Here is an 18,440-nt window from a genome sequence, read left to right on the forward strand (position 1 = left end):
CCTCTCGCGGCCCTTTCTTGCGCCTTATACGGGTGTTTCGAGATTTTCGACTCGGCCGAGCGTGAGCTCCGGGGGCTTCGGTTACCCTCCAGAATTTCAGAAGCGTCGCTGCAACGGCCCCGTGCCATGTATCGTCGTCGCGGATCAAAATCGCCCCGTGGATTGGGAAACAGAGAACTCAAGGTTCGTATTTTTAAAGTTTAAAGTTGAGCTCGTGTTCTCGATAAAGCTTACAGTGTCACGGTCAATGTGTAATACTTTTGGGCCTCTTCAGAATTTACAAAGTTGAATGCTCTGAAGGATTTTGCTGTTCGTTGGCAAGCTGAGACATTATTATTGGATAAAAATTATGCTTCTTGACTCCAAAATAATTGCAATGTATGACCAATGTAATGCTTTCTGAATATTCAGACATTTATATGCGCACAAGGTCTGAAGGGGTTGGAGTACTGACAAAAAGAAGGAATTTCCCTGTAATGGAACGACTTCATCGAAAGAAGCTCTCGATTCTGGAGTCCCAGCGCCATTACCGAAACCGCCACGACTCAGAAGCCCCCGATTCCCAATAACAACGTTCTCGCTTCCCCGAACGAGCTCATTTGCGGCAAAGTCGAGTGTTCTCTCGCTCGCGGCTAATCGAACGCCCTAATCTGCGCAGGATTCGAATCCAATCGCTCCTTACTCGGCATGCAAACGACTTCGGCCACGTTTTCACCGTCACGAGCACACCCCCGCAGCTGACCCCTAACCTACACCGTAAAAACGAAAAAGAATTCCTTCTTCCATGTGAAAAAAGAATTACGGTCGGGTCCATGCAGATGAAATTGTAGTGATTTATTTAATAAGTTTAGTAATTTAGTATCCAATACATCACTAATTTGTAGAAAGATCAATTGTTATTGCTAACATGTTAACGATAAAATTCCAAATACGTGTGCCTGTTAGTTTACTGTAACTCCTACTGCGTGAGTTCAAAGCTACACTTCAATATAACAATAATAATCAGTATAATACTAATAATCACAACAAAACAAACAAAAAAATTCACATACTAGCTCCCTAAGTGCTCTAACCAGTCCCAAAAATTTCAGTTCGATACGTCGCATACATTTCTGTGAAAATATTCCCAAAGTTGCCCCATAGTGGAAGAGAAGAAACTACCCAACCCCCAAGATGTTGCCGCCTCTACGTGACCGAATGATTTAGCGGCCATCATTCCTCCGCACCGACAGTGCGGAACGTTTTCACGGAACGCGTAAAAGAGATTAGCCCCGGCACGGCCGCAGAAGTGACGTTTAACGGCCATCGCGCTCAAAACTGCGACATCCGTACGGTGCAACAATATTTGCGAACACGAAGGCGGGGGTGGCCCCCGCGCGGGGTGTTGGGGATATTAACATCCGGTCCTGCGATTTACGGCCCCATTCGCGTGGCTCCCGGGTCTCGGACGATTTTGTAAAACGAAATGTCTCGTTAGCAAGTCGGTTACAACCGAACACGCATATACAAGGTGTCCGACAATTTGAAATACAAGTAAGAATAGGATTAGAGATGGAGCATTTATCGGTTTTTGCTTGTATACCTAAGCAATCATGACTCGACTAGCAATATTTAGAAAACTATTTTTGGTTTATATAACAATTTTATTCAATCTCATCTCGTCCTGGCTCGTTGGTCGAAATGTTCTGGGACACTCTGTATGCACGCGTATGTACCTATATGTTTATAACGTAGAACCCCGTGGACTGTCCCGCGGTTTTACAGCGGTCTAAATTACCCCAGCGACGTACAGTTATGATGTTAACGATCCGCTCGAGGAGCCAGAACGCGAGGAGGGAGGATCGCGCACCGGTCAGTCTCGCGCGCGTAAAAGCGACGACGCTCGAGGAGGGGGCGTCGTTCGAGAGTCGATGCAAAAAATATCGTGCCAGCTGATAAGTACTGGGTAACGACGCGCCGATAATAATCGCATTAGGTTCATTAGCGTCATCAATAATGCCCATTAATATCGCTCGTTGACGGCTGGTTGCGAGCACTCGTCGTCCAACCCCCTTTCAACGCGGAATCGCGAACGAAAATCGAAGGAGCCGCGTATAGAAAAAATCAATATGGCAAGAGGACTTCGTTGGCAATGGTGTTGTAATTTTTAAGGGTAATTTGTTTGAAGTATGAATGAGCTATTTGTTATTTTGACACATAATCGATCGAGGATCGGTTTCCCAACGAAAATCGAATATCGAATGTAAAGGGGAGGAGGAATGGCGAGCAACGAAGTCTCTTTTTCCCCTTCTCGGAGAAGGGACGGTAAATTTCGTCCGGTGATTAAGCGTCGTCTCGGGGGGCTTAAGCGAAATCGCTCTTCGTCTCCGTTAACATCGAAATCCTCTTAAGACACCGGTCCGCCGCGCGGTGCAGCTGTAAGTGATAAAATTATTTCGAACTCCGCTCAAACAGACCAAATCGTCCCCCAAGCATAACCCGTCCACGCGCATCTTGCGAAGAAAAACACGAACGAGTCGATGACTCCGCGGGAATGGATGAGTCTGCTAGATGAAATTATCTCCAACGCGATCCAACGAAACGAAATCTCGATTCGTGGGAAAAGAATTCGAGGAAGTTGAGATTCTTATGACTCCAAACTAAATTTTCCGGCCAGTAAAAAAAAATTAAAAAAATTCTATCTACCAAATTCGACCTGAAATTCCACGGGTCAAAAGCGACCCAATCTCCACGAGCAACAGACGTGAACTTTTCAGTGGCAGACGTTTATGATTAAAGCCGCCACGATACCCATAACTGCTCGAGGAAAACAACCAATCAGTATGAATACCCAAGCACACGTCTACCAAGATAGCAAGAAGCAAGAAAACACCATCAGGCGGCCCGAGGAGTAACGAATTGCGCAACGTCTCGAAGGCGTTGGACACGTGTCGTCGGGGATGAACGGGCAGACTGATAAAATTATTTCGAGCCCAGTCACGAATAGCGGCGTCGAAAAACGGCGTCAGCGCGGGGAGGCGTCGACGAAACGAACGGCCTAAGCGATAAAATTATTTCGACCGCGGCTGAAATAGAGCAAATCGCGATTCCGCGGAGAAAAACGTGCTGGACGTCGGAATAAACGGCCTAAGTGGCAGCCACCGCGACGCGGCCGTCACACACGTGGACCAGGAGGAACTCGACCAAGGGGAGGGGGTGGACGAGCCGATAAATAACCTCTGGTTTATTAGGGAGAGACGCCACACGGTGGAGAGAAGGCGGCTAAATTAGCGGGAATATTAGTACACATTTTCGCCACTTGCTCGCGCGTGCTTCGAGATACGGAGGCGCTAGAAGTAGCGATGGCGACGTACCATGCTTAGCAAACAAGAATCCCGAAAGAGAAGTAGACATTTTAAAGACCGTAATATTTATGAGAACGATACATTTGTAAAATGCAACAAATAATTTCTAAAATAATATTTTATTTACGAAGAACTATGGAAAAGATTATTCAAACCGACCAAGCAGTTCCATCTTGAACTTATTCGAGAGAGGTTTCATCCCCACGGCGAGCCACAGGCGCCCGCCGGCGTACATGGGCGCTGCGAGGTCCGCGAAGGGTTACACGCGGTAACAAGCTGGCAACGGTTCTAACTACTGTCCAGGCTGATATATGTGACGGAAAATTGTGGGCGGAAGGAGGGAGAGACCTGAGTAGAGCGAGACGGGGACCGAGAACGTTGAAAAGGAAAACAGAGCGGAGGAAAGAAGAGCTCCCGAAAGGGTGGACGGACTTCTTCCAGCGCACAGACAGAGCTGTTTTATATACGAATTATTTCATTTGTCTCGGGTATTCTAATTAGAGCAGCTATTTCTAAACGCGTCGCCCGTCGGCGTCCCTGAACGCGGTCCTCGTCCAGAGGTAACGTTCCACGGAGCGGTGCAACGGCCACGCTCTAATTGCATTACGGAAACATGAGTTTCCCCCGGCGAAATATATCACGAAACTTATCGCGCCACGAAGAAATTGCGTGGCTCTCGCATGCACTTCGGCGCAAGTGCAAGCCTCGTAAGCTTCGGGGTCCGCCTACGTGCGCCCTTATACCTGCCCACCCACGCGGAGCATACATCACCCACCCGCACTTTCGCCACGCGCGAAAAAACGACTTCTTTCCACGAGAACGACGCCTGGTCGCACGGAATTTCACGAAAGCCCGTGGACTCTTTGACCAGCCGTATTTAGATAGGGCCTGAGGAGTATACGTTTCTTTGGGGGACTTTGGTAGGGGAAGAAACGAAGTTCAAAAATTTACATGTATTTGTTAGGAAATTATAAACCTGGAGATCAAGGAAAATTGGGATGTTTATTAGGATTAAAAAGAAGATGAGACGAGGAATTCACGGACTGAACGAAGTAACAAAAACACCCTAATAAGTTTCTGTTTACATGATATACACCCCGATCAGTCATTTCACAATGACAAAACCATCGAAATACCCCGCGTTCCCAGATCATCCACGCAGGGGTGAATCAGCGCCCATCCAGCGAATATAAAATGCGAAACGAATTGCTCGACGCCTACCGCCGCGGCGTCGAACCCCCCTCGTCGCGGTTGGTCGGAGCGTCTCCTTGTGCTCTCGTTGCATCGCGACGCCGCGGAGACGCGGGTGGTTTGCAGCGCGTATAAATAAAATCGTCGCGACGTTCACGAACGGTACCGTCCGCCTGGCATCTTATAATAAGAGTATATCGTGGACGACGATGGGGATAGGAGGGGTGGGACGACTGGAAGAGAAGAGCGCAGTAATTGAGCACAAATCAAGTTTAAGGAGGCCTCCAGCGGGATTTTTTGATCGCCCTGGCCGGTAATATTTATTCCGTTCGGTGTTCCAGAGCCGCCCACGCGATGCCACGATAATTGCGTGGCGGTGTCACTGGGCGTCCGCCGAACGGTGTTAATTGCGTCGTCGCGGCGCGAATCGGAGACGCTCGTGTGTCTTCGATGCGTGGAATTTCTGGCGAGGGTGTATGTTTACGCGACACCCGGTAGGAATTATATTTTCTCGGCAATCTGTCTCTACACCATCATGAATTCGTACCTCACCGGGACTCTAGATTCCTATGAAAAGTATTTATAATCGTGATCAATTTGCATGGAACTAAATCAAATATATATAAAATGAGAATACATTCTAACCTATCTAACACATTCTAATCTGCGAATTTAACTTTCATCCGTCGCCGTGCGAATTTTCCGCGAACTTGATAACGGAAGGGACGAAAGGGGTGGCCCCTTAAATATCACGGTAAACAGGGGCCGATGTAATTCGGATGCTGGCGCAGGTGGTACGCGGAAACATCTATCAAGATAGCGGGATACGAGAAAAGGGGAGCCGCTTCCGTCCTCTGCAAAGAGAAAACGGGCGAAGGGGTGAGACGGTGGATCAACTCAAAGAAACGGGGGATTTCACGGGTACAGGACGCGCTAAGCTTCGACGAGGGCGCTCGCCGCCTCGTCTTAACCCTTTTCGTCTGCCACGAGATCGCAGGGAATTAACTTTTCTTCGGGATACGCGAGGTCTTCGAGAATCTCTTCGTAACGCGTTTTCTGTCGCCCGGCGGATCAATTTCGCGAGTAGTCTTGAGAAATAGAAGCAGTGATGGGAGGTAATACCTTACTTTAAGAATAAGTATTCGTACCCTCTATGTTTATCGAAGAAGTTTGACTAAATTTGATAATAGTTTTGATATTACCAAATTAATTTCTCATTATAAATATGTACGTGGATAAGCATACACATGCACTTGGAAACATACACTTGGAAACTTCAAACCTATCATTTAAATTATACAAATTATTTCAATACACATACAGGGTACGAATATTTATGGGACTGATAGTCCATGCATTGATAAAAGATAATAAAATCCCAATTGCGAAGGAATGTCTCACCCACCGAAGTTAACAGAGTACCCCAGAGCTACAAAGCGAAATATTTACTGCGAACAGTATCCCAGAAAGCATTACCCCGCCTTCCAGCAATCCCGTATCGACTGTTCCGCACCGCGACAGTCGAACGCGGTCAGTCTATCGCACTTATCCGCCGCACCTGCAACCGCGCGTTCTAAGCGGATGCAACCACCTACGAGCTCGGTTAACCTGTTCGCGATCGAGTCCAGTTCGAGAAAGAATCCCGGCCGGGGCACATATGTATGTGCCCCCGAGGTACATGGCAACGGTCCCCAGGTATCTCGTATTATTCCCTATCGCGTTTATGGAGAGCGGAACCGAAAATTCTCACTCGAGTACACGGGCCTCGTGAGTGCGTTTATCGGTAGCGTCAAAATTCCGTGGAATTTACGGTGTTCCCGTTCCCGATACAGTCGAACGTCGCGTATACTCGAGCCACGGCCAAAAGACAAGGCGAACAAGTGGCGAGGCGGAGGAGGAGGGGTCCTGGAAATCGGTCGAGGGAATACAAAGAAGCTCTATCTCTCTCCTGCTCGCCACGGCCCAGATACGAAAATCGTAAAGTCGCTACATAATAGCGGCTAGTATAATCCGGTACGGCACTTCGCGCCGAGATTAAAGGTGCATAAAGCGGGCTGGGTATAAACGTTTTACAAGCTGCTCGCCTACCTGGCTGCCAAGCGTGCACGACACGAGGGAGATATTATTTTCATCGTCTCGTTACCTCGCTGCCAGCGGTTCGACAGCGTTACGGTTTTATTCCGTCGCCCCGCAGGAATTATTGCTTCTGGCTGCGCGTGTGGTCTTTCGGGGGAGAAAGAGGTTGATCCCTTACTGCAGACATTTTATTTTGTGATTCGAGAAAGAAATCATTACTATCGTTACATATAATGCCTAGCAATTTTTATTCGATCTTCTCCTAAACCATAAGGCAAAAGGTTAAGAACCTCCGCCATAGAAGAATAGTCATTAGAAGACGGAGCCGAGGTTTACGAGGGAAAGTCGAGTGCCAACAATGATCAGGCGCGTAACGTGGGAACGTCGAAATTGGGGAATGTCCGTGGGTGGTTATTGCGCTAGACGCAATGAAAGCTGAATATCGGATAAGTCTGCAAAAGTTGAGACTTTCCCTGCCGTTTTATCCGAATAGAACCCAAAGCTTTATATCTCGTTAAACTCGAGTCACGAGTACGGGCGATTAATAAAGTTTTTTTTTTCTTTACTTTGGCATAAAGAAAGGACGTTTCATACTTTACGTCCCATAACGTCGCCGTATTTACGACTCGCCTGCCGGATTCCTCGGTCGAAAGTGACAGTGGAAAAAAATGCAATCTCGCAGGTGGACGCGGAAGTAGGCGAACCGCGAACGGTACAATTTCGAGAAAAATGGAAGGAATTCGTTTAATTCTGAGGGAAAAATAGAGTGTTCCGGGAAAGTAGTCCGAGTTTCTAATTTCATCCTAAATGATACCAGGGTGAATTGCACGGCTTCAAGGATAAAAGTGACTTCTAGAGTAACGAAATAATGGAACAAAATGCCTAGGAGTAATTTTCCCTGTATATTGTTCTAGTTTTTAATTTGAACCATTATAAAATATATCGATGCTTATTGAAGAACTCTGTCTAAATTAGATGATAGGTTTAATATTTTCAAATAAATGCTTCATTATACGTATGTATAAATGCACCTATTAGAACGGTAGCTTTATCTTCGACAAGGGCACGCCGAGAATGTCGCGCACAATGCAGCTTCACGGAAAATGGAGGAAGGCGTGTATCGCGGGAATTTCGAAATCTAGCGCACCGGGTGCGTGGCCCGCGGCGAACAGTTGTTCCTCGTATTTCGCGTGATCGGCGCGGTGAAATAATCAGCTTGTCGCGACGTCGACGAGGGCTCACGGTTCGTTTCGTTTGACGGACGAGAGTAATTTCAGCGTGTCCGGAATCCGCGTATCACGCGCGTATCCAAGCGAGGCGGAAAGTAGCGTTCCAGGCACGCAGGCGAACCTGTCGTTCGGCGAACGTCGAACCGGCTCTCGTCAATCCCCTGACGCGCTTCTGACGTCGAACTTCCAGATCGTGTTCGCGATACACCGGATCCCCGGGATGATAATTATCGAGCGGGGAAAAACCAGGTGATTGCTCGCCTGGAGATATCCCGGGTAATTGGTGATCGTGAGACAACAGGAAACGGAAGAGGGAAGGGAAGGCATGTTTAACGAGGGGAGCGTGTCGTGTGATTGGAAGTGTTTCTTCGGTGAAACTGATGAAACGTTGCGCGAATGGCCGATCTACGTATGCGGTCTACTTTAGGGCTGGTCGTTGGGTTATGGTAGTAGAATATGTCCTTATGGGGCCAGCCAGTGGTTCTTAGCCTTCTTAAGATAGAGTTTCGTTGATCTGGTTCTGTTTTGCATGGATTCCAGTAGAATGTATCGTGAAAGGCGCGGTTAGATGGTGCCTTTGATAGAAAACTTTCGAGCATTTATGGTAGCGGAGGTAGATCTTGAATAGTTTAAGGCAATTCGTGAACTTTTACGAACTGTCCACTCCTAGTGGCTAGAGGAAAGTGGTTTGGCGTCAAAACGTTCCAAGTGGTGTTTTGCTTCTGGTTCGGATGGCGGAGGTTCCACGGTGTCACGCTGAATTATTGGAGAACGCTTTGTGTCGCGACAATGGGTATTGTTTGAGGAGTAGTCGAATACCTGAATAACATGTAGCACACGCGAGCTATTCTATGAAAGAAGTTATTGCGTTGTAAGGTATGAAGTGTTCCGTAACATTGACACGCGTGAGTGAAATAGTATCTGAAGTTTAGTTAAAAGTCAATTTACATTATTTTGTTGATTGACGTGTGTCTGCAGTCAATTCCCACGTACAGGTAACGCGTTTAATATTTTAGAACGCCTCGTAGGTTACAACGCAATAGATGATAGGTTTTTCAGGTCACTCACCAGTTGTTAACTTGAAGGATCGTCAACCCCGTGTCCTGTGCCAGCTGCTTCTTCTGGTCTTCCGAAGGGTACGGATGCTGCAACAAAAAAGAAAAACAACGTTAGTTACAAATCGTGGTTGCACAACAAACCGCGTCACTATTTATACTATTTATTCATCACTCTAAAGGAGACGTTTCTAATAAAATTTTTGATGAGGATCTAAGATCGTGATCTTAATGCTGGACTAACACAACTCCGTACAGATTAGTAGATGAGAAAATAAGACTCGAGGGGTACCAGACGTATATACAAATTAGTCGAAGGGTTCCCTGGGGTCTCATCGTTTCATCCGTGTATTATTCCTTTGCCATAAGCTAATCGAATCTAATGCAACACAAATGCAGTACCGAGTGATACCAAACAGAGCAAATAAATTCAATTTAAAATTATCATTGAGAAGATTAATGACAGAAATTAACGAAAGTAATCATGAATATCTGCTTGATAGTTTAGTCTGAACTAGATTCGTCTCATTCCCCTAATCTTCCAATTCTAACCTCCTTACAAAGTCCCTGTGCTAATCTCGTCCATTAAAAAAAATGGCTGGCACCTGGTCCCGAAACCCATCAGTAATACCTGACTAGATCCCCCTTCCTCGTTTCCCGAACCATTATTTACGAGGAAAAGCGCGCTCCCCCCGGGGTGGACCGTGCTTTTAAACAATTTATCGAGTGATTTATCGCGTAACAGGTAAGTGCACAGAGCGCATAGATGCACCGGGAACTTTTATCTGCGCGACAGCAGGCGCGTTACATGCGCCTCGTCGTCTGGACACACCTGTGAATTATTATTTATCGTTGCGCAACGACTAGAACGAAAACAAGAAAAAGAAGAACAACACGTGGGAGGAGGGGATGAGGGACAAAGCAGGGATAAAAAAAAAAAGGGAAAGAGGCAGTCGTTGGAGAGGGACGCTTTATCGCGCTGTCGCATCGACGCAGATGCGCTTCTGCCGGAGATGACGCGATCCGTCGTTGCTCGTATTGGCTTTCACGAAAGGCAGACTTTATGAGGGGCCATCGAAGATATACGAGGGAAAGGTCAGCCCGTGGACAGCCCACGGTGAAACGAGCCTCGGATAAGCGGTTTACAAGATAATCTTTCCGTTCGCGAATCATCCAAAGAAATCGACGTACACGCGCGATAACATTGCTAAAACGACGCCGGGTTTACAACGTTGCGCTGGGATTTAGTGCTCGCGGAGGAAAGTCGCAGCCCCGTTGTAAGCTCGCCGCAGAGGTCGCTGTAAATTATTCTCTTGCGTCGGTTTTAACGTTCCCTTCCTCCTCGTTCCTTTTTTTCTTTTTTTTTACACGCGGAGCTCGTTCCCTAACACTGGTCCCGCGGAATAACAACTTTCTGAATTGCGACCGTTACCTTCGGGGTGGTACGGTGCTACCGGGTTGCATAAATTCGTGGAAACGCAAATTAAGAGATTAGGGGCGCTAGGCGGTGTAATTGTAAAAATTTGGAGACGTGGTAACGTCGGTAGAAATTTTTGTGTTACATGCAATATGGTCGGGGACTTGGCTCGAGCATTGGGTGGATGGGGAAGCCTGCTGGGGAACCTCTGCAATTGAATCATTTTTTTAAATAATCTTAAGAAAAAATCAGTCCTAAAGCAATCAGTTTTACTCGTGAAAATGTCTTTGTGACTTCAAACGAAACGACACGGGTCGAGAATCGCCATTGGCAAGATCTCAAACGGTCCGCGGCCGCGAAACTGGAGCTAGATGCATAAGCGATGCACTCCCTCGGTTATTCCATCGGTCTTGCCGCGGCAGTCCATAAATTCGTGTATAAATCTCATCGTTCTTCCAGGGAAGTTACTGCCCGCATTAATTTCGCACTTGCGGCCGCTGCTTGGGATCTTTCCGAGCGCTCCGCCGACGCCGATGGGTGCCAAGGTGCGGGAAGACGAACGACACGCGCGCAAACTTACGCACCAAACAGCGAAAACAGGTGTATAGAAAGCCCCATGACGTTAATCTACTTGTTGCGTATCGTCTAATTGCGGCACTTGTACGTGGCAATTTTTTTACGATTGTCTGAAATGGATCATCGGTATTCAGACTCAGAGAGGATTGAGATAGGATGCCGATAGACTTTGTCTAGGCTCATGGAGTCAGTATCAATTTTTGATGTTGGAATGTTTATTATAATTCAACTTTAACTTAAATTCACCCCGAAAACTCGAAGTTCGCCAGCGACGAAGTTTGATCAGGAACCAGTGGACGAGCTCGCAGCTAACTTGTCGCCTCAGGCGCGACACGGCCCCAGAATCCTGGATCGTGGATCGATCCCGTCAAGTCCCGGGTTGCGCACAGTCGCGTCTGAATCCACCCCCGCCCGGCCCTCGATATGACGTTACAACGGGGGAACAAGCTAGGTAGCCCAGGCGAGATCCGATAGAAACTCTACGCCCAGACAATGCTCTCGGCCGATTTAATTAGGATAAGAATCGCTTGGATCGCGTATACACGGCCGCACAATGGGCTTTCGCTCACCGGGACGGGGGTGAACGGGGGGGCTAGGACATGAAGCCACGCTTCTGGTGTATGTATACCGTGGCTCGCCTCCAAGAAACATGATATACAGGGCGAGGGGTCGACGGGGATCTGCGGGCCACGGTGGTTTCCAAAAATACCGCAGGCTTCGACAAAAAGTAACGACCCAGGATCACCCTCACGGGGAAAGGTGTAGAAGGGGTGGGGGCGAACAGGGAACGTAATACCGCGAGCGCCACGTGCTAATTATGTAAAAATATGATGCGGTTCGGCCGCTTGCGGTGCAGCCGCGGGCTTTTACGCGCAGCTTGGATCCGCTCGCGTCTGCACGCACACCCGGGGGCTTGGCATCGGCCCTGGGCCCGATTTCGCGTCGAATTTAACGCCGGTGTATCGCTGCAGGTGAGTTACAATCGTGTCGTCGGCGGTCGCGTTACCGGGCCTGATTTAATCGACCGCCGCGAGAAGGCGCGATAACTTCCCTGGTTAAAGTCAATGGGTGTACAAGGTAGCAGAACACGTGGGACTCGATTTAGTGGAAATTGGTGCAGCGGATTAAGGAAAGTGGATATTACGATGGAAGGAGGTTGGGTGAACATGGGTCCTCCCGAATTTTAGGCATTTTTAGGTGGCGACAGGTCTCGAGTGTAAACTGACCGTCTTCGTAGAGATTTCTCGATGATTTCTTGTTTTCTGGGAGGAGAGGATTGATAGAAAATGCCAGAAGTCTGGCTCAGAAGGTTGTGAATTTAGTTCTCAATTATGCTATAATTTGAGCTCTACGGGAACCTAATTTAGGAGGATAAATAACGAGGATTTTAATTTGGAGAATTAAATGCAGTATAAATTAACGACTAAATACAAAAGCACAGATAAGGCATACTTGCAGTGCAGAGACCAGTGAAACAGCAATTCCATAACACACGCCATACCCCTAATCTCGTAAATCTCGTTTACCTACATTTAATATTAAAGAGTACCAGCGACAACGAAAGTATGATAAAGCGGCGCGATCCTAATTCCCCGTCGTGCTGCGTCTCCTCGGATAACTATCGTCGGAATCGTACCGCGTCGGATTTGAAAAATATGCGACGGTTTTGTTGCCTAAGTACGAGACAAACTCGTCGAGCGATACGTATCAGTGTTTTTCGCATACGTTTCGTGCTTTCACGAACGTGAGGATAGACGGGGCGTGCGATGTCCGCGATTTGTTGCGTTCAATGACGATTACGTGACTTTAATATCACGATGGGGCTAATAAGAGATCAAAATTAAGATGCCACCGCGCATTGTTCCCGCGGGATCGGTGTTTCGCCCAGCTCGTAATGTAATTAACGAGATTATTCGCGGATCGCGTGCCTCGTTTCTATCTTTTTTAACGTTCCGCGCGTTTCTCATCCGTAATGCGTGGAAGGATTGCGACCTGACAGCGACTCGCCGCGACCGTTCCTCCTGGGATTCTTCGCCGCGTCTTTCTAGTCGCAATTTCTTACGTCATCTCAATTTGAATTTGTCATGTCGCCGATCGTGCTCTGCGGGGTAATTTACCTTTCACTTGCCGCGTGATATACGTCGGAGTAGATGAATGCTTGAACGAGTCGTGCAAAGATACTTGCGATTAAGTCAACGAGGACCATTAACCGATACCGATCAGATTCGTTCGGGGAAAGTGTATAATTGTGAATTTTTATTTTAGGTTATTAATTAGCGATACGATTTATCCAATAGCTAATCACTTTCCCATGGAAACAGCTGCGAAAGTCTCAGCCACGAACATGAACGTTTCAAGAGCGATTGCTCGCGTTTGACCACCAAGCTTACCGACCCTTCTCAAAAACTTTTCAAGTACGAACACCTAGACCTCGCATTTCGCCCGAGAAATCCAAGTACCCGTCCCCCTTTCCTCGAGGCTTGCGCCGGTCTCGTTGGTGTATGCATAAAACAATCAAGATAATTGTTGAAGCTACATGGGGACCGGCTGGCTGACTGCTTTCCACCCTCTTCTGGGAGCGAGGTAGCTGCCGGAACGGCAGGCGGAAGTAAAAGGGACAAAGAGAGAAAGAGAGAAAGCAGGAGCTATCCAATTACATTGAAAACAATAGTCTTAAGTGCTCGCGGCGGTCCGTTCTGGGCTGCTCCCCGACCCCTGCACGACCGATGCTTTTCCACGAGGGTCGTCCCAAACCCCCTCCTCGGACCCTCCCAGTGACGATGCACAAGTTTGACTCAGGGTAAAAGTATTATCGCGAGAAAGTTACAGGTAACACTTGGCGAATTGAATGAATCTTGCAAACGTCTCCGTGGAGCGTCTCGCGATTAAGAAATAAAACGCTCAACTGACAGGGTGGCTAGGAAGGGAATGGGTTCCTTATCTCGTGGTTGTTACTAAAATCTCCCTTACCACTGAGTTCCAAAGAAAGTCTAGAGTCTTCTGAGAATTATTTCGATAGAATGGTCCACCTAGCGCATGTGTCTTTCCATCAGAGAACTGTCACTCGCATTTTCAAAGCGTCACGCGTATCTCTTCACGTGAAACGCGAGAAGGTAAATGGAATCCCCGATGGAAATCGATTCGCGCGACCAGCGGAATAAAAGAAGCAGACGCGCGGAACCAGCGAGGCGGACGACTGGAGTCAGCGGGCCAAACAAGCGATAAAATGAAAACGGGCGATAAAAAGACAATATGAAAACCATTTGGGCACGGCCTTTGGCTGGGGTAGAAACGAGCCAGGCGGAAGCCGGGGCTAAGTGTGTAAATGAGTCCGTAGTTTAGCCCGATTGCCTCCAGACGACCCCTTTTCGTGGTACGCTAACCTCATCCACGAGCCGCTACCTTGATAGCGGAGAGACGTAGCTGAAATAACCGTGGCCCTTTCGGGGAGCAAACTGCTCCCTAAGACGATTCTCGAGACAATGAGATCGTTCGTGACCCAAATTCAAATCAGTACAAACTGGCGAACCGCGAAGTATCCTTTTTCTGAGCGATGAAATTCTTTAACCGGAAGTTATTCTTATCGTGTGTGTGTGGATTCTCCGTGTACAATCTCAATAACTTATCTTTTACTATTCTGTTCTATGGGTATTCTATTTGATTCTACGTTCTTCTACGAATTTAAAGGTAGGTGGGTTAAAAACTAATACTTAAACCTCTGCAAACACTGTTCTCGATGTCTAAACCACCATCCTCTTTCACACCTAAGATGCAACATGACGTCCATCTCCGACGCTTCCGCGAAGGATCGCGGCCGAAGAAAACAAGCATCGATGCCATTAATATTCAATATCCTCGCATTAGCATCTCGCTATGTTTCACCTTGTAACCTGTTCCTGGGCGCGCGGGCACCGGGTACCAGTCGATAAATCATAGGAAAGCCGGGATACAGCGAGGCAAGTCCATTATTAATCGACGTCGATAAGCCATCGCGTTCCAACGGAATCGGCGAGGTAGCGACGATAACGACACCCCCGCGAGACGATGGCACCTCGTGATCGGGCCAATTGCGCACGTACCCCTCGTTACGATTCGACGGGACGATACAGATACCGGTTGTCACGGGAAAGGCGATCCCCCTCCCTGCGTCTCAACGCTACCCACACGACGACGATCCCGCGAGCACGACAATTTGCTAGCCTCTATGCTGCGTCAGGTCGAGCGATGTCGAATGGGCGGTCTCTGGGTTGGACCTGTGGATCCCGGCGTGCTTTCCCGTGTCCTTCGTCGGCTCGTTCCGGGATATACCCTCGATAACCGTGCTCCTCGGCGCCGAATGACACGTCGATGACGACCGCTGCTGACTACGACTAACGAGCGGGGCGTTTGGGGCGTGGGAGCCGCCAGAGATCGCGCCTCGTCATCGCGAGCCGCGGCGAAAGCACGGGGCTGTCAGGATTTCGTGCCCTCTGGCGTTTTTTCCTTTGATTTTTGAGAATGCTGACGATCGGGGAGATTGCGAAGGGGATGCTGAGAAACTCTGCATGATTGGAAGTAAATGTTAAGCTCAAGGGTAGTTTTTTTCACTTGGAAGATGATCGTCAAATCACGTTAAACTCTTTCAAACAAGGAAAAGGATCTATGTTCGACTCAAAGTTTGATGAAGCATACTAACTAACCTTAATCATCACGAAGAACTGTAATCTCTAATTCTGAACTCCGCACAGGATCTCACCTACGTTACATCTTCCAGCAGTGTGATAACTGACAGTTTCAATGGAATCGTCTTCGATCGACAAGCGGGAGATTTGTCATCGACGAATGTCCCTGGGTACTTTCCAAGAAACCGGTTACCCGCGTCTCAACTACCCACGGCCGCAAGAAACGTGACAGAGTGGCGTTGGAGACCGCGGCAAAGTACACTTGGCGAGTTACGGTAAACGGGGAATCCCCCCGAACGAGACGATCGCTCTCCAAGCTGCAATCGGACCACTGGCCGATCATTCGGAATCCGTCCGTCAGGGAAATTGCCTGGGTCGACCAATTTGATGGAGGGTAGGAGTCGCTGGGTCTTCGCTGATGCGAAAACGAGCACGAGAAAACGTCGGAGAAGGAGACAAAATGGGCGACGTCAGCGCGTCAGTCATCCCTAATACCTTCATTCCGACTGTCTCCTTCCATCGGTGGATAGCTATATAAGGCATTTCCATGAGCGCGCATAACTTCGTTACCGCCTCGGGGGTTATTCAATTTCGGCGTTAAAATCCTTTAATGTGCCGTTATTGCAGCCTGTGAGAGGGGGAGAGGGAGAGGCAGCCGCGAGGTAATGGCTGCCGCACGTCGAAAGGACTTCCACGGGATTTCCTTTAAGAGGAGAGGACCGTCTGCGCGGGGGATCTCAGCGGCTGGATATTACGAGTCGTCTGATAATGAGGCTTCGACTCTGGTCGGTGACCTCTGAACCGCAAGTGGGTGAATAGTGACCCCAAAAATTCGGCTGAGTCACGTGATGTTGTCGGTCTTACTGTTTTACGTAAATATATCAGTATATGAGCCGTTCACTTACAACCCTTCACCTTACATTGAAATTATCTCCTACATTTAGCTCCCATTCGAATCTATTTCAGCTCCCAGACCCCAATATATTTCATTACAATCCGTCTGCGACTATCGCCAAGTGCAAGACGTCTCTGCAACAATCTCCGCTTTGTAACAACCCCCAAAATGTGTAGCGACTCGGAGGACATCGCTATAAATCATCCCGTATTTTAGCGTCCTCGTGACACTGTTCTAATCGAGACGCAGCGATGCGACGTTCCGAGCCGCGCTGTCAGTTCGACGTCTCGCGGTTGCAACGGCGTTGATTAGAATCAGACCTGAGACGCATTCTCCGCGCGACGGACCGCGCCGAACGAAGACGCGCCACGTCCCTTTCGGTGTAATTACGGACGAAACACAATGGAATGTATGGAGGTATGCGCGAGGACGCGCCTGCAGTTATTCGTGCCAAGCTCGAACGATACGAGATAAGCCAAGCCCAAAGATGGTATGCCGCCGCGATGTCGACTCGCCGCGAAACGACGACGGGAACCGAGCAAACGCGGAGCTCCATCTGCCAGATAGATATCGCTAACTGAATCCGCTCCGTCATTGCGGCGGGCTCACATGCTTGCGTTCGATAATCAGCCGCGGCATTCCCCGCCTCGACCCCTGGAAAAATCGGAACACGGATTTTTCTTGGCTATCGATATCGGATTCGAGCTCGTTTGTTGACGTTTGGACATGCCCTGGGGAGGAAGGGGATGAAGTGTTAAGTTGTACGAGGATGACATTTGTGTGGCTTTTTAAAGAGTTGGCTGTATCGAGCTATGTCAAATACTTCTCGATGAACTGAGTTAGACCCTACTATCACTGAGTGACTTTGGAGACGTAACGGATGTCTGAGGAAATTGTCAGAATTTACTTCTTCCATTTATAATAACGTATACCTCTATTGATGATCCAACATTTGCAAAGATTTTCACATCTAGACGAAGGGTTTCAGGGTAGCGACTTAGGAATCGATGGGAATTGGTACGGCGACCTGCAGGGCGTGGTCGAACCGGGTCTCTGTGACACGACCACCTCAATCACTATGCGACGCCCAAGCCTGTCATTATCACGCGACCCCGTCTACCATGGGGTCTGCTCGCGCCCATACATGCCGAGGAACACCGACCGTGTCCGTTCTGTTCCAATCGTGTCTGGGTGGACCCGGGGATCTTCCACGATCGGACGTGCGATCTAGCCGATCACCGTGAACGAGCCCTCCGAAGGGTGCGTAAGGAGATCCCCAGGAGCGTGGCGACGGACACACCTACCCCATTGTGTCCTTTCGAGGCGGAGGTTCTTCGACGTCGACTCAATCGTCGCTAGGAACCGATGACCGTTGACCCCGGCTACGGACCGGCTTTGTCTCCCAATTTCATTGATTAGGCCTCGCACCGCGCCGCCAAGGATCGTCTGGGGGCCGTATCGGGCTGATTGGACCGTGCTAATGAAACGACTAACGGTCACCACGGACTAATCTCGCTCAGGGGAGAAAACCGTGGATCCATGCCACTCGCCGCGATTAACTGCCACCGCTAATGGTCTCGGGAAACTGCATCGCGACTTTATTGCAACAGGACGAGACGTCAACGTCCATCAAAACGTTATCGAGTCGCGGGTGTAATTGCAATCCCATTGCTTTGATGAGAGAGTAGGAACATCCTCTCTTCCAAACAATTGTTCAGTTCCAAAATCTTGGTCCCTAATGTAACAATGTTATATCATCCTATCCATACGTCTTAATTTTATTCTACCGTCTTGCCAGCCACGAATCACTATTCCCTGCCACAATTCGGACGTACCGACCAGTCCAGCACCGTCAGGATCATCGACGCAACACCGGCGTCCTCTTCCTCGACTGGAGTCGATCTTTTTTCCCCCAACGGCACGTCAATCGGACCGTAACTCGTGACTTGTGGGAATCGGGATAATTATAACGTTTCCGTTCAGTTTAGAGCCGGAC

General features: G+C 48.6%; 1 protein-coding gene across 5 annotated transcripts in view; it reads right to left on the reverse strand.

Annotated features, from left to right (window-relative positions):
• LOC128880403 (homeobox protein homothorax) overlaps positions 1-18,440 on the reverse strand; it is a 440,840-nt gene that overhangs the window by 86,841 nt on the left and 335,559 nt on the right. For all 5 annotated transcript variants that reach the window (XM_054130450.1, XM_054130449.1, XM_054130448.1 and 2 more), the window contains one exon: positions 8,909-8,985. In XM_054130450.1, the coding sequence (XP_053986425.1) occupies positions 8,909-8,985 (77 nt within the window). The remainder of the gene's footprint in view (positions 1-8,908; positions 8,986-18,440) is intronic.

This window comes from Hylaeus volcanicus, chromosome 7 (assembly GCF_026283585.1).
Source record: "Hylaeus volcanicus isolate JK05 chromosome 7, UHH_iyHylVolc1.0_haploid, whole genome shotgun sequence".
NCBI lineage: Eukaryota > Metazoa > Arthropoda > Insecta > Hymenoptera > Colletidae > Hylaeus > Hylaeus volcanicus.